This window comes from Phaethon lepturus, unplaced genomic scaffold, assembly GCF_000687285.1.
Source record: "Phaethon lepturus isolate BGI_N335 unplaced genomic scaffold, ASM68728v1 scaffold7050, whole genome shotgun sequence".
Classification (NCBI taxonomy): Eukaryota; Metazoa; Chordata; class Aves; order Phaethontiformes; family Phaethontidae; genus Phaethon; species Phaethon lepturus.
In genome coordinates, this window is record NW_010512509.1 from 103,906 (window position 1) to 117,969 (window position 14,064).

At 36.6% G+C, this 14,064-nt stretch overlaps 1 protein-coding gene across 1 annotated transcript in view; it reads right to left on the reverse strand.

Annotated features, from left to right (window-relative positions):
* LOC104620913 (ERC protein 2-like) overlaps positions 1 to 14,064 on the reverse strand; it is a 171,151-nt gene that overhangs the window by 87,962 nt on the left and 69,125 nt on the right. Inside the window, exon 2 of the mRNA XM_010287273.1 lies at positions 6,513 to 6,660. Coding sequence (XP_010285575.1) covers positions 6,513 to 6,660 — 148 coding nt within the window. The remainder of the gene's footprint in view (positions 1 to 6,512; positions 6,661 to 14,064) is intronic.

Below are 14,064 nucleotides of genomic sequence, written 5' to 3' on the forward strand. Positions count from 1 at the left end.
GATGTAGTATTCTGTGCCCCTATAATATTGCCACCTCTGAAATTCAAGGAAATCAGAAACATTAACTTAGTTTGACAACATCAGCAACAGGAGCAATAGCGATTAAGAACCCACACAAATACCAGAACAGCGCTACCGATCACAAGGTCTACAGATTATAGTGCCTACAGACACGGTAAGAAAGCATTGCAAGACTTTTTTGTTCCCACACCTGTTAAACATTAGAGGGTTTAAATGCAATTAATTAATGCACAGTGTTGCAGAAGAATGTTTGGGCTGCCAGAATAATCACAATCACAACAACTCCTAATCCTATCCTTTTTCTTATACAGTAATATAAACACTTTCAGTATCATAGCATGCACAACACAATACAGCTGAATTAATCTAAGAGGCAAAATATAAGTTTGGGTATTTTGTTATTCATGAGTGTTTGATGTCACCACCATAACATCACATTAGCACTATTTCTGATGTACTTAACTAGAACAGTCTATGTAAAGCAACATGCTGCCTTCAATTCCATTTTAACTCCTCTGCTGCTGAAAGAGTTCTTTGAAATATTTGGGTGTTAATTAGTAAGAAATACTTCTATGTATTGCATGCAGGAGAAAATATTGGTAGTGGTTAATTTGCTGAGAAACTGTGGTTACACAGATTTTTAAAATTCCTTGATTGTTTCTCACCCTTTTACTTTCATTAGCAATATGTTCGTGTGATGAAATATAGAGTAGTGAACTAATAGACTAGCGAAGACTGCCAAACACCAGCTTTGCCTCCGGCCAGAGTATTCTGTACACCTGCAGCCCTGAAAACACTGGAAAGGTTTCTAATTTCATGTTTTGAGAAGAAAAATAAAATGCTCTCAAGGAGTTAGGAGACCTTGCATTTTGGCCAACTCCACTTATATTTTTGGCTCTGTATCCTAAAAGTGAAAAGAGGCAACTGGGAAATTTTCTCGCAGTATCCAAGTTCAGTATGAATCAGTAACATAGCAGTGTCTTCTGCTCTTACCAAAATCTCTTGAGATGTTCTAAAAATGGACTTCAAGTTAATTATTTCATTAATGATTGCATCACTGTACGAATTTCTCTAAAAATAGCTGTCTCAGAATTCTCAAAAGGAATCTTGGCCAGGGTGATTATAAATATTATGTAATCACTCAGCCAAGTCCTCGTGGTGATTTTGTATAATGCTGTGTTCCTGAAAGGTTTTTTAAGCTTACTACACAGTTCTATGGCTCTCAAAATACAGCATTTGGTGTAAGAACCAAAACAATTCCAGTGGTTCTGTTTTGCTGGTAGTGCATTACTATGTTTCCCATTTATTTAAACGACTAAACAATAAATATTTAACCGACAGATTGCAGCTGCTAAATTCTATTTAAATCATTACAATTAAATGTGCTCGTTTCTGATGGGAAGGTGTTCGCAACACAGACGTCAGTATTATTACTACTAATTTTACAGGTGGATATACTGTGATAGAAATAATTTTCCTAGGTTATCAAAATATCATGTGACAAAAACTGTAAAAGCAAGCCAGCAGTTGAGATAAAACCAATGCTTTTCTTCCAGCTTAGAAATAACAGAAGTTCTACTTAAACTCACACAGTCACAACCCATAAAAAGACTGCTCAACTCATTCACATAAATAATATTTTGGTCTTTAATATATGTATGTCTGTAGCTTCATATTTAAAATAAATCACATATGTTCTCATTCCCTTACAAAGACAGTATATTTCATCTAACATGCTTCTTTTTCTTTTTCAGTGTGACTTGAGTTACTTCAAAATCAACGTCTTGGTAGCTTACAATCTGTTTGACATTCCTAAAGGCCAAAAAATTAGAACAGAAAAATTGGAGAAAGGCATTCAACCGCATATTTGGTGCTAGGGTCATTATTTCAGTCATAAACAATCTAAAAAGAGAAAAAAAACCCTGAAATTTGCAATTGAGACTTTTTAAACTTTCTTTTTTGAACATATTCCATTTCTAGTTTAATTCTGGTTTAGTTTAGAATACTATTGAGATGTCCTTTGTCAGTCTGCATGAAATATTGAACAATGGAAATCAATACATTTGTCAATATGGAAGACATTGATATTTTACGACAAAAAATAATTGATTAATTAAAAAGAAAAGAATGCAGGTGCCTTTTTGAGTTGGGGGGAGGGAGGCATTTGGGAAGTAAATACTTTGCCTCCAAACTGAGTAATAACCGACTCCACAGTTGTAAGACAAACCACATTAAAAATAAAAGCCATAAAATAACATCAAGTTCATGACCTGGATAAACTAAGACAAATACTCATGCCTAAGTAGGCAGTACACTGTATTTGTTTTATCTTTGCCAGAATAGCGCCTGTTTAGACAATAGCCTGTTACTCTTAGATATTGAAAAGCTCTTGGTACTTTTCTTCCTCTCATGGAATTTTTCATGCTCATTGCCTACGGCACAATGTTAATATTCTTCTGAAGCAATCCTAAGGAAGCTTACGGAGAGCCAAGAAGCTTCCAGTTGAAATACAAAATACACCAGGATGCTCCAGGAATCTACCAGAGTGATTAGAGAAGTTTTTCACAGTGTAGGTCTGTGGTAAAAGCAGCTACATTTGCATTTAGGCAATTCAATCTCAGTGCAAGTCTGCGATACATTACAGCACAGTGATAGAATCTGTTTTTCTGGCCTTAATCCAATAGCAATAGAATTCTATGAGTAACCTCGATACTTTGAGTTACACCACTGAGTTTAACAGAATTGACCTCCTGAACCTTTAAGACATCTACTGTGCCCTATCTCTTTAAATATGAAGCAGGCTTTTGATGCCTACAATGACTTCACATGGCGAGAGCTACCACAGATCTCGTACAGCATTCTGAGGAGCAGTAGATGAATTTGCAAACATTTTTATGTTCCCACTAGGTAAGCACCCATAAATGTTACGAAGTATATCCATTAAAACTCCACAGCCCCTTCCCTTAAATTGCGACCCTCACTGGCCTCTGGTGAATTCACATACATACCTCTCCTCTCTCTCTCTCAAGAAACAGCCTTTGTAGCTCTCTCAAAAAAAGCCCTTTGTACTTACTTTTTCATTTCATCAGAGGACTTTCCAAGCTACAGCGATCCTATCTCGGACACTGAAGCCAGCACTTCAACAGCAATAGCAAACCAGCATCCTAGGCTTGGAGTGTAACATTGGTTTTGGGTATTATTCATTTCAATGAGTGATAGTACAGCATGATTTGGAATTGCTAGAAATACAAAATCGGATTTTATCAACTACATGACAAAGTCTAGGATGCCACTGAAAAAGACAGCAACAGATGTAGAGACTCAGAGAGTTTCTGAGATAGAAAGAAATTCCCCAAACTGCGCACAAAAGCGAAAAGCAAATCAAACTGTCAGATATATGATGATGCGGCACAAGGACTGAAGTTTCACGACAGCTTACTTGGGCCAAAGTGATTCACCTGTCTATAAAGATAGCAAAACAAAACTTGTCTGAAATAATATTTTCTATTTCAAGTGGTAAAGCTCATTCTCACTGAAGGCTAATTTCAAACTATTGCTGCTTTAGTAAAACGACAAGTTCTTGAAAAACAAGATGTCCTTGGTAGATATGGAGGACATAAGGAGAGCAGATGCAATTAGAAGATCAATTGCAGCATCGCCACATGAACTCTGCAGTATAATGAGCAAAATATAAAAAGATTATCTAAAGAAACTCTAGGACATCGTTTCTAGGATATAAATGTATCAGATTAAATGTCTGAATTGCTGATGCTGAAGGAGAAAGGACGAGTTGGTCTGCAACACATTTACTCTTATCAGCTGATGCCTCTTTGTGGAAGAGGGAAAGCCTACTCTTACTGATGTTCTGCTAATAGGATTTTCAGCCACAGTGCTTCAGATGCAGCCTAGCTTTCCCATCAATAGTTGAAAGACAGAGACTTCTTGTGAGGAGCAAAATGAAAAGGAGCAACATAAAAAGAAACTCCTTGGATTCTTTAAGGTCTGCATTTCTCGTTCTTTGTCCTGCTGCCTTGATAAGCTCTCAGCCTCCTGTAGCCGTGAACAGAAGGTTTCCTGCTTGACTGGATAGGTAGATGCATCAAAAATCCATTTGCTGGTGTGGACTTTTATCATCACTCACCATGTTACTTTGCCTCTCAAAGCAAAAATTCCTCCTGCAGTACAGAACAGGAGTGGATTTGGAGGCCTAATGTTTAGCATTATCTAGTGAGTCACCTTCTAATATTTACAAATATCTCTCCTTTCATGGTCACACTAGGGTGGAGAAGTGGGGCTTTTTTTTCTTCTTTCAGCATTGTAACAGCTGTGGAAATGGGGATGGGACAAATAGGCCATAAGAAAAAAACTGATGCCACAGCTGATCATTCACTGAAGTTCTAGTGAATCAGAAATAGACTGGGAGACGGCATCTTCCAGAGAAACTGAGGAACAGAGCGGACATATCACACAGTGTGGAATCCGTCACTTCCCCCCCGGCCCAGCACAGTCATAGCAAGGAAGAGTAGCACTAACAAGCCTCTGCGTTGGATGCACACGTGAAAGCTTGACAGTGGTTCTCCCCAAAGGGATTAAAGAAGTATGAATGATCTCTACAACCTTTATTATCAGCTAATTCTTAAGTGTAATAAAGTGGTGACCTAGTTAAACCACATTCCTGTTCCTGGTGTCTCTTTTTTTTTGTTCCCTGAGATAACAGGGAGATTATTTTGGCATCAATTTAATCTAGTTAAATAGCTTTACTGAAGATCTTTATCACTATAAATAATGGAGGTATTTGAAGTATTTGGTTACAATTCTAACTGCAGTTATCCAAAACAATGCCTCTCTAGCAGCCCTCTTCTACTGTTCCTTTACTCTGTCTGAAGAAAGTTATGAATGTTTTGAACACTTTTCAGCAATAGCTTGAAGGTACAAAACAAAACAAAAACAAAAAGAAAAAAAAATTCCAGTTTGCCCAAGTCTCTGATGAACACCTTAAAAATATCTGTGACAGGTACCGTGGAACATGGCAAAGTGGTGTATTCATTTACTCTTCAGTAACGAAAGATAAAAGTGAAAAAAGAAGGTATGTAAAAGAGAAAACAACTGCCTTTTCTTTTCCAAAGCAAACCAAACCCCCTAAAATTATTTGGAACATAACATCATCTGTTCCAATGCAGCACAGTGGGATAAAGTACTAAAAAGCATAAAGCACGCCTGCCTATTTAGCATATAAAAGTTGATTGAAACGTCTCCTGGTCAGCTGACTGGCCTGAGACGTGAGCGCACCATGGTTGGAACACGGGTGCTTGACTGGAATGTCTGTAACGAAGTCAGCATCATGAGTGTATGATAAGTTCATGCTCAGGGTCTGTTTCCTATTTTTATAGAGCTGTGGGAAAAAGCTATAATGATTAGATGCGTAAGGTCAGAGCTATTGGGAATTTAGCATAGCAGCAAGGGTTTTCCTTAACTTTCTGTTCTTCAGTGCATGAAGTTCTACAGTACGTGATGCATGACTCAGAATAAAGAATCACATTCACTATGCAGTATGTCCTAAACGTTATTAACGTGGCATCTCCTCTTCCTCAAGCAACAGTCACAGAATTCAGCACTGTCACACAGAGGAAAACATCAGATACAACATCTTCAGACATGGTCTGAAAACATCTTTCTAATCTTTTTCACCTATTCTGAAAGAGGAAAGGCATTTAACACCATGCGTGATACACAGGTCTTCAGTATCTAGGTTATCTGAAGATCCTTGGATCTCTTACCTCCAGTACCTCTTCTGGCTCCAACTATTACCTTTTAAAAATCAGGAGGAGTAGCCACTGCACAGTATACAGAGTTTTAAACATTTTAGTTAGACAGAGAAGAGACCTATGTACTGTGTCTAGTATGGTTATTTTCCTCATTAATAAAGCAGGATATAACCTAATTTTGCTTGTGATAAAATCTATTTCTAGAGTTTGTAACTACATGGTTTTTTATTAAAACCTCAAATGACTTACAGTGTTGAAGACAGGGTGATTTTTACTCATTTGAGAATTTATTTTAAGGATAATTGCAATTTCCAGATAACCTCTCAGAAAGCCTGAAACCTTCTGAAAACACAATTATTTTACAACAGATAAGCAAATAACTGAACAGAAGAAGGTTAGAAAGAGTCAACAGGACAGACAGATCTTGCTTCATGGCAAAGAGCACCTGCTCTCTGTCTCACTTAAAGAAGGTTGGAAGCTACATGAGGAGGGAAAACAGAAAGTGTATTGGCTGCATATAATATGAGCCAAGCAAATGTGCAGCTAAATACTTAACAACCATAGAGAAGCAATAAACACTTACATAGAACACCTCCTACCTTTCATAACCGCTGTCAGACCTGGCTTGAAGACTTTCAACATGAAGTTAGAATAAAATAGTACAAATGAAAGTAATGCCAATTTTCTGTTGCCATGAAAGTATGAAAAAGAATGTTTTTCATTCACCTGCTGTTTTAACTGATGTACTAATCTGTCCTTCTCTCGTTTAAGAGCCATTACTTCCTCTTGGGTCTTCTTTTTCTTTGAAGCAGACAGTTCAAGCAAGGCAATGTTTGCATCTTTTTCACTAATTGCAGCAAGCAAAGCTTCCTGTCTGATAAAATAGAATAAAAACTGTTATATTCTCATTAAAATAGAACATATACTAATATATCATGAGATGTTTCTTTTAACCACTAGGAGAACAATCAACTACCTCCTGAACAGTCTTTAAATAGCAAACATTGTCAAGTCCAGCCAAATCATGAAATAAACTGATTAGCCAAAAAAGTTCTATTTATAGATTTTTTCATTACTTAACTATGTTATAAAACATTTATCTCAGTCTATTTTACTACAATATGATACTTAAAAATATTTCTGTGAAACGGTGTGTTTTTAAAAAGTATGTTTGCGTTTTTTTTTAAATTCACTTGCCAAAATTCTAGAATATCTTACATAAATCTGTAGTGAATTATTCAAATCATACAGACTGAATAATAAAAAGACAAGCAATACAGATAAAACATATTTTTATATTATCCTGTTAATTTGGTACCCTAAGAGATCTCAGTACAGAAATCTCTGGACATCTTCCTCACATTTACTTAGATGTTTTCCTATGGATTTATTATTATTCACTGTGTCACCAAAAAACTATAATTCTAGAAGTAAAATATAACATCTAGAAAATAAGTTCCTTGATCTAATTGTTCATGAGGAACCTTTTCCTTTGAAATCTTGACCCCCCCAATCTTCCATAAAGCAGAGAGAAATGTACAGCACTCAGATACATATAGAATTACACAGAAACTAGCAGGAGCACGTTGTAAATAGTTTGTGAGGACATATGACAAAGGTAATTTTTACAACATGCAGTTGGAATCACAGATCTTGCAGTATCTTATTATTTCTTATACTCTAAAATGCTGACATTGGCAAGGCCATAATCTGTCCCTTATTTTCTTAAATAAAAGAAATACGTTGATCTTTTGCAATGCACTCAGTGACAGACTATGACTTACCACCCAAGGAAAAGCATAAAATACTCAACAGCTTTTAGAACACAATGTGTTATGGCCTATGCCTTTTTCCAGAACTACATAGGATCAATCATTAAAAAATAAACATGGATCAATGAGTCATAAATTAACCTTAGGCTCCAACTGCTAATAAATGTAAGAATATGGCTCATGAACTTCACACAGTCAAGGTGAGCTGAAAGTTTGGAATTCTCATAGTCCTTTGCTTGCCAGCAAAAGAAGTCAAGAAAGCTATTTCACTTTTATTTCAAAGTTCCTAATGTATTAATGTAAATATTTATAGGACAATATTTCTGATGGAGTCAAAGAAAAACAACCCATTTATTTTACTCTCAAAGTTATGAGACATGGATCAATTTTAGATAAACAGTTGCATTTTATTCATACACTTTAAAATAGTCTCATTTATTATTCTGTCCTCTTTATTCTAATCAGAGTTAAATGATGTTTAAAGGAGGATGCCATAAGTCTCCAACAGTCTTAATTTAAATGAAAGCTATTAATTATTTTAAATAGCGGGTATTAAAGACAAAAATGTATCAAAGGGTCACATATCCATAATGCTAATTTGAAGTGAGATACATTGTTTTCTATAAAGCTGATAATAATGCATAAAACTTGCAGCATAGTAATTTGTAAAAGACTGCCAGTGTTTTCAGGTGTTGTACTCAAATAGAATATCAATTCCATAACACTTTCATTAAAATCTTAAATTTGTAATGCACTGAAATAGAAGAAAGCTAGTTTGCTACAGTATTCGACAATTCCTCTCACCTTGCAGAAAGCAGAGAATTTCTGCACCATATAAAATCTAAATATGCCCACTTTTGAGTATCTGGCTCAAAAAGAAAGAAACATGTAACACAATTTAAGTTTTTTCTCCACAGTACATTTACATACAAGTCTGTACTTTTCTGTTTTAGAAACATGTCCTAACCCTAGAAGGTGGGTTTTTTCCAGGGGTGATAACATAAGCTTTCTAACAGAAAGTGTCAGCAACAGGTATTCTGTAATTTAAAGCCAAAGAAACAGCATATTGCATTATTACACAAAATACACTTCTTCTTAATCAAATAAGATTAGGTTAGCTCCCCTACAGTTATCTGATAGCAGACTGTATTAACATTACAGAGAAAGGTTAGTCAGAAGCTTTGACAATGTGTTCCTTGGTGCAAACCACTGGAATTTTCCAATTTTTAACTTGCATCAAGCAACAGTTTTGTTGCTATTTTGAACTTTATTTAAAAAAAAAAAAGTTTCACAATGTTCCTCTGGTTTTCAGGATATGTAGGACAAAGATTTGCCCTGTCTGCAATTAACAGCAGTGGGGTTAAATCCTAATCTTTAATTCACGGTAATCACCGCCATAAAGTAGGTACCTCTGGTAAACAGCAAAATATAAATCTATTTATACCATAATTATCAGTCTAAAGATATACTTACGTGATATCTGAAGATAAACATTGACATAACCATCACAAACCCACCACATTCAGAATGAAAATAGGTCAAGAAGTCTACATCTCAGAAATTCCAAGGTTTTTAGATATATTTAGATTAATTCTTAAGTTACGCAAGTTAACTCCATCCCAGCCAGACCCAATACAATATGTCTGCTCATCTAATAGCAAATTTCATGGTAAATACTTGCCATCCACAAGGGTTCTAATGACACATAATGTTATTTAATAATGTGTAACACATATTATATCTGTAAAAAGCCAGAAACAGAATAAAAGTTCTAAATTGATTTGGAAACTACATGAAGCCATGCTGAAATTTTACTTCCCCTCCAAAGATTATTTCACTGCTTCAAAATCGGCAGCGAAAGCACAAACCTGACTAGCGAGGAAGACTCAGAACTACTGCTACTATTTGGTATCATTTCAACATCTGATAACAAGATTCATTCAGGTCCATCTTTTTTGTATTGCCAGCCAAAATGATCACAAGTGCTTGTGGTCGTACCTGTTCAACTGTGCGACACTCCCTAGCCCCACTTCAAAGTGGCAGATGAGGTAAAACCTTCCACAGGAGAGGAGAGCCAGTCAACACGCTTTGAAAAATCTGCACTCTGGATTCGGCAGCCCCAAAACCACAAGATTTTGCAGATCCTAGCATGCTGCTTCTCAGCTGATGGTGTTGAGGGATTAAGAAAGCCAACCAGAAGTTATAAGAATGTTTTTGCACGGGAAAGCTAACAAAATATTTTTTTCTCTGTTGTCTCGTGGCGCTCAGGATGATTCCATTCAGTACACCACTTCTCCTATCTTGGGAAAATAGGTAACCAAACACTTAATTCCAGGAAATAATGATTCATACCAAACACTTCCAGGAAATAATGGTTCATAGTCATGGGAAATAGCTGCTGTCATATGACTCCCCAATTGTTCCACTCAGACACTCTAAAATTTGAATCAAACCCACAGCGCATACACAAGTTTGAAATCGCCCCCCAAAATTATTGTCAATATATTTTTTAATTCTTATCTTTACAGTAAATGATAGTGGAGTTGGGAGGCCTTAAGCCTACAAATGTTGAGGGACAACTGCATAAGAATACAAGGATGGGGATTTCTACTGAAGTCCTCCCACAGCAATGTGGAGTGCTGAATGCACGGACGGGCAGCTGCACGCGAACTCACGCTGCCAGTACTCTTGAAGCCGCCCGAACGCGAGTCAGCTTCAGTTCAGAAGCTGTAAAGCCTCATTTATCTAAGAGACAAGGTGTTTTAGCTCGGGCATAGTGCCACACAGCATGCTGATGGCTTCCAGGCCGGAGCCGGCTCGCACACAGCCTGCTCAGAGCGCGGGCAGAGCAAGCTTGCATCTGTCTGCACCTGCCTGCACAGACACACTGCTGGAGTATGTCGGCATATTATCTGTGTCTATTATCGTGGATAATCTGAACAGTAATAACCTCAAATATATAATCCAGTGGCATTTAACCAGGCATCCGGGTTAACGAGAGTTCAGCAGAGCAGAACTGTACATTATACCGAATGATACGTGTTGGTTGCTTACACCCTTTGGAATTCACTACTTCAATACAGAGGGAAGAGAGCGAGACCCAACCGTTTTTATTATTATTTTACAGACTACAAAATAAAGATGCGGGTTGTGACAGGGTATCTAACGAAACCGAAGCTTTGCTTCTGCATGGCCTTAACGTACCACCAGAGTTACGATTCCTCCACTAAGTCCCTGGGAGACAGAGGTTGAAAAATACCTTGTCGTGCTGGTGAGGCATCGTAAGTGAAGATCTCCAAGCATTTATGAAGCAGCCCGTGGGGACGGACCTACATTATCAGATCTCACTTATTACATATCACACACTAGTTTACCCAGGTCTGTGAAAGCTGCTGTGCTACCCTGTCAACGTACTTCAAGTCTCCTACGGAAGAACCAAATCTGATGAACAGAAGCAATTTATTTTAGCTACGCAGTGACTCTGTTAAAAAATTAGTATCACCATTTTTGCAGGAAACATTTGAAGTGAGATCATCTGACAACTAGGAACGAGGCTGAGATGCCAGCAAAACAACTCACAATAATGATTCCCTCGCTTACAAACATGAGGTACACAAAAACGGAAACGGGTGGCAAGGTCTTCATCTGAATCTCTCAGGTGGGTAACACACTTCTGCTCTGCTGCTCGAAACTGAAACTCTTCATGCATTCCTGTGCAGGAATTTTTGAAAATCAAGACCTGAACTGGCACCAAGAACAACACATAGTCTGATATACTCTCCAGCTAACATGCTTGAGAGTGTAAGCATAATTTATAATTCCTAATTATCTACTGTGTCAGGAAAAAAAATTACTATCCAAATACAGTTCTATAGAGATGTTATCGCTATTTGCAGTGAAAACGTCTCCTTATTGTTTAATAAATGATGGTAATAAAATACATTTTAAAATAATTTATTAGAGCACTGCATTAAATGACATTCTTTAACAGTAATATTTGTAAAGAGTAATCCTTTTTGCTATTAGTAGTTTTTCCTCTCTTTTTTGGCATACTAATCCGTTACACAAATAACAGGGTAGTACTTCTAACACAAGAAAAATCACTCTAACTGTACACGGTAAAATTAGGTAAACTCTCAGATTAATAAAATACATGTTAAATCTAACAGCATTCGCTCCACATTGGGAAGTATTCTGTTCATTTTCCTTTGAAACACATAAAGTAATTGCTAGGATTCCTGATCTATGTATCTTCCACTATAACAAGGTTGCTCGTTACAGTGAGGAGAGGGAGAACTTTTCCCTGGAAAAGCAAAACTCATGAAATGAAACTTCTCCCCTGGCAAAGCCTGACTGCCTTCTACCCCACAGCAACCTACTATCTCAAAATAGTCTCCTTAATGCAAAGACAGTGAACATAACAGTCTCTTGATGAGCACACTTGCAGCTGCGAGATCAGGGCTTAAGTGACTAAGATCAGGCTTAATCACTAACGATTCCAGTGCAAACTACCAAGAAACTTGCACAAGCATCTCAGTATACTTAACATCACTCCACACTAAAATACAAAAGAAAAGGCAAAAGGAACAGTCCCTTCCTAATGGCCAGGAATTAATTTATTTACATAAGTGGTATTCCACCCCAAACTATTCAGGATTCCACTCTGCTTAATGTTTTCATTAACTACATGGATTGCAGACTAGAAAATCTGCTTATTACATTTCAATGAGACTTGAGACTGAGAGGATCTTCTACTGCCATGAAGACAGGAGAAAAAAAAAATGTCTGGACAAACCAAAGTCACCGTCTAGAAAACTAAGGAGGAACTCCGTATTAATGATCTGTTGTGAATAAGGCAAACTCATGCTGCAAAGTATAAACAGAAATAGACTGCAAGACAGAAGAGATTCTTTTAATCTATGTGACTTCAGGAAGATCTTAGCTGAAATAGTGAATCCAGTTTGGATAGATTCTCCATTAAAAATGTGGAGACTGTTCAGGGAGGAGCAACAAACTCGTCAGAGAGATGACTGACAAGAAAACATTGGAAAAAACTACAATAAATAGTCTATGAGTGGCAACATGATAATGAGAACATAAAATGTTATGCTAAATTGAAATGGAACATTTTTTTCCATATCCATGGCACACAAAACAAGAAGTAATGAGCATAAGTTGCAGGAGAAAAAGTTGCGTTTTTTTCTTCCTAATATCTAGCCAAGGTCTAATAATAATGGCAGGTAAGTATGAATAGCACTTGAGTACTGGAAGAAATTGCTGGGTAAACGTGGTCACTGCCAGTGGAAGTCTTTTTGAAGAATTTGGGCAAACGTCTGTTAGAAACAACCTGGATATAATTGATCTTGCCCCAAGATGTGACCTTACCAGCAACCCAATTATTCAATGATTCAATGTCTTAAAGCTGATTTACTCTGTGTCTCATTTAAGACACTAGTCCTTGGAGTTAATGTCATGTTTTATCTGCTTCCATCATAAGCTTGCTAGCCTTCCTATGACTGGAAGAAAAGACCTTTTACATTTAAGTTTCTACATCTATAGTAAGACAGAACAATACAATCTTCTGTGAAAATTTCCATGACAGCGATTACAGATAAGAATGACTTTATACTGCACAAACCATTCCTCGGTGATAGTGAAATACGGAGATGCCTTTCTTCAGAGGACCTATCTGATAATAGACATGGCTTTTAGAAAAACAAAAAGTATGAAATCATATAAATTTTTTAGTGAAGTCACCGGAAGTAGTGTTAAAGAACAATTTGAATTAAAGAAAAATACCATACATAGGATTAGAGAAAACAGATGATTCCAAAGCAACTCAATTATAAATGTAACCTAACACCTGAAAAACGCAATCTTATAGATCTCTAGCCATACAGACATAAAGTATGCATTTGTGAAAGCATCTGTCCTGGAGTGAAAAAAATTACTTAATATGAAAAGGAAGCCTTAGCATACTAGAAGGGAAGATAAGATAATGCAAGAAGAAATAAATCCATGAAAGACTGTTGAATGCCAAACTGAAAAAGTATATTGTATACAATATTTTATCAAACTGCAGCCTAAACAAATGTCAAATGGAATAATTTCTTTAACAAATATGGGCAACAACTGACAAAAAAGGGTTGTTCGCCAGTATATATTTAGTCAAGATTAAGTATGGATAAAAAAATGTACTAAGAACAGATTTAATAACCCTAAACTGTCATTCAGCTTGTAGGAGGTATTCAAGATACAGCTAATAAAACACAAAAAATGGTTCTAACCACCCACAAAAAAATCTCAGTAGTATAAAACACTGAAGGATGACCACTAAGATAAATGCTTTCTTTTGAGAGCTGCCTTGCAGTTAACCTTCTTAAACAGTCTCCCAGAAACCTCTAATCATAATACATTGCATTGCCACTTATCACAGTCAATTTAGAAGTGAACTCTGTAAACACTCCTGCTTTACTCCCCACCTCTGTTAGTCTAAGAGTAATTTT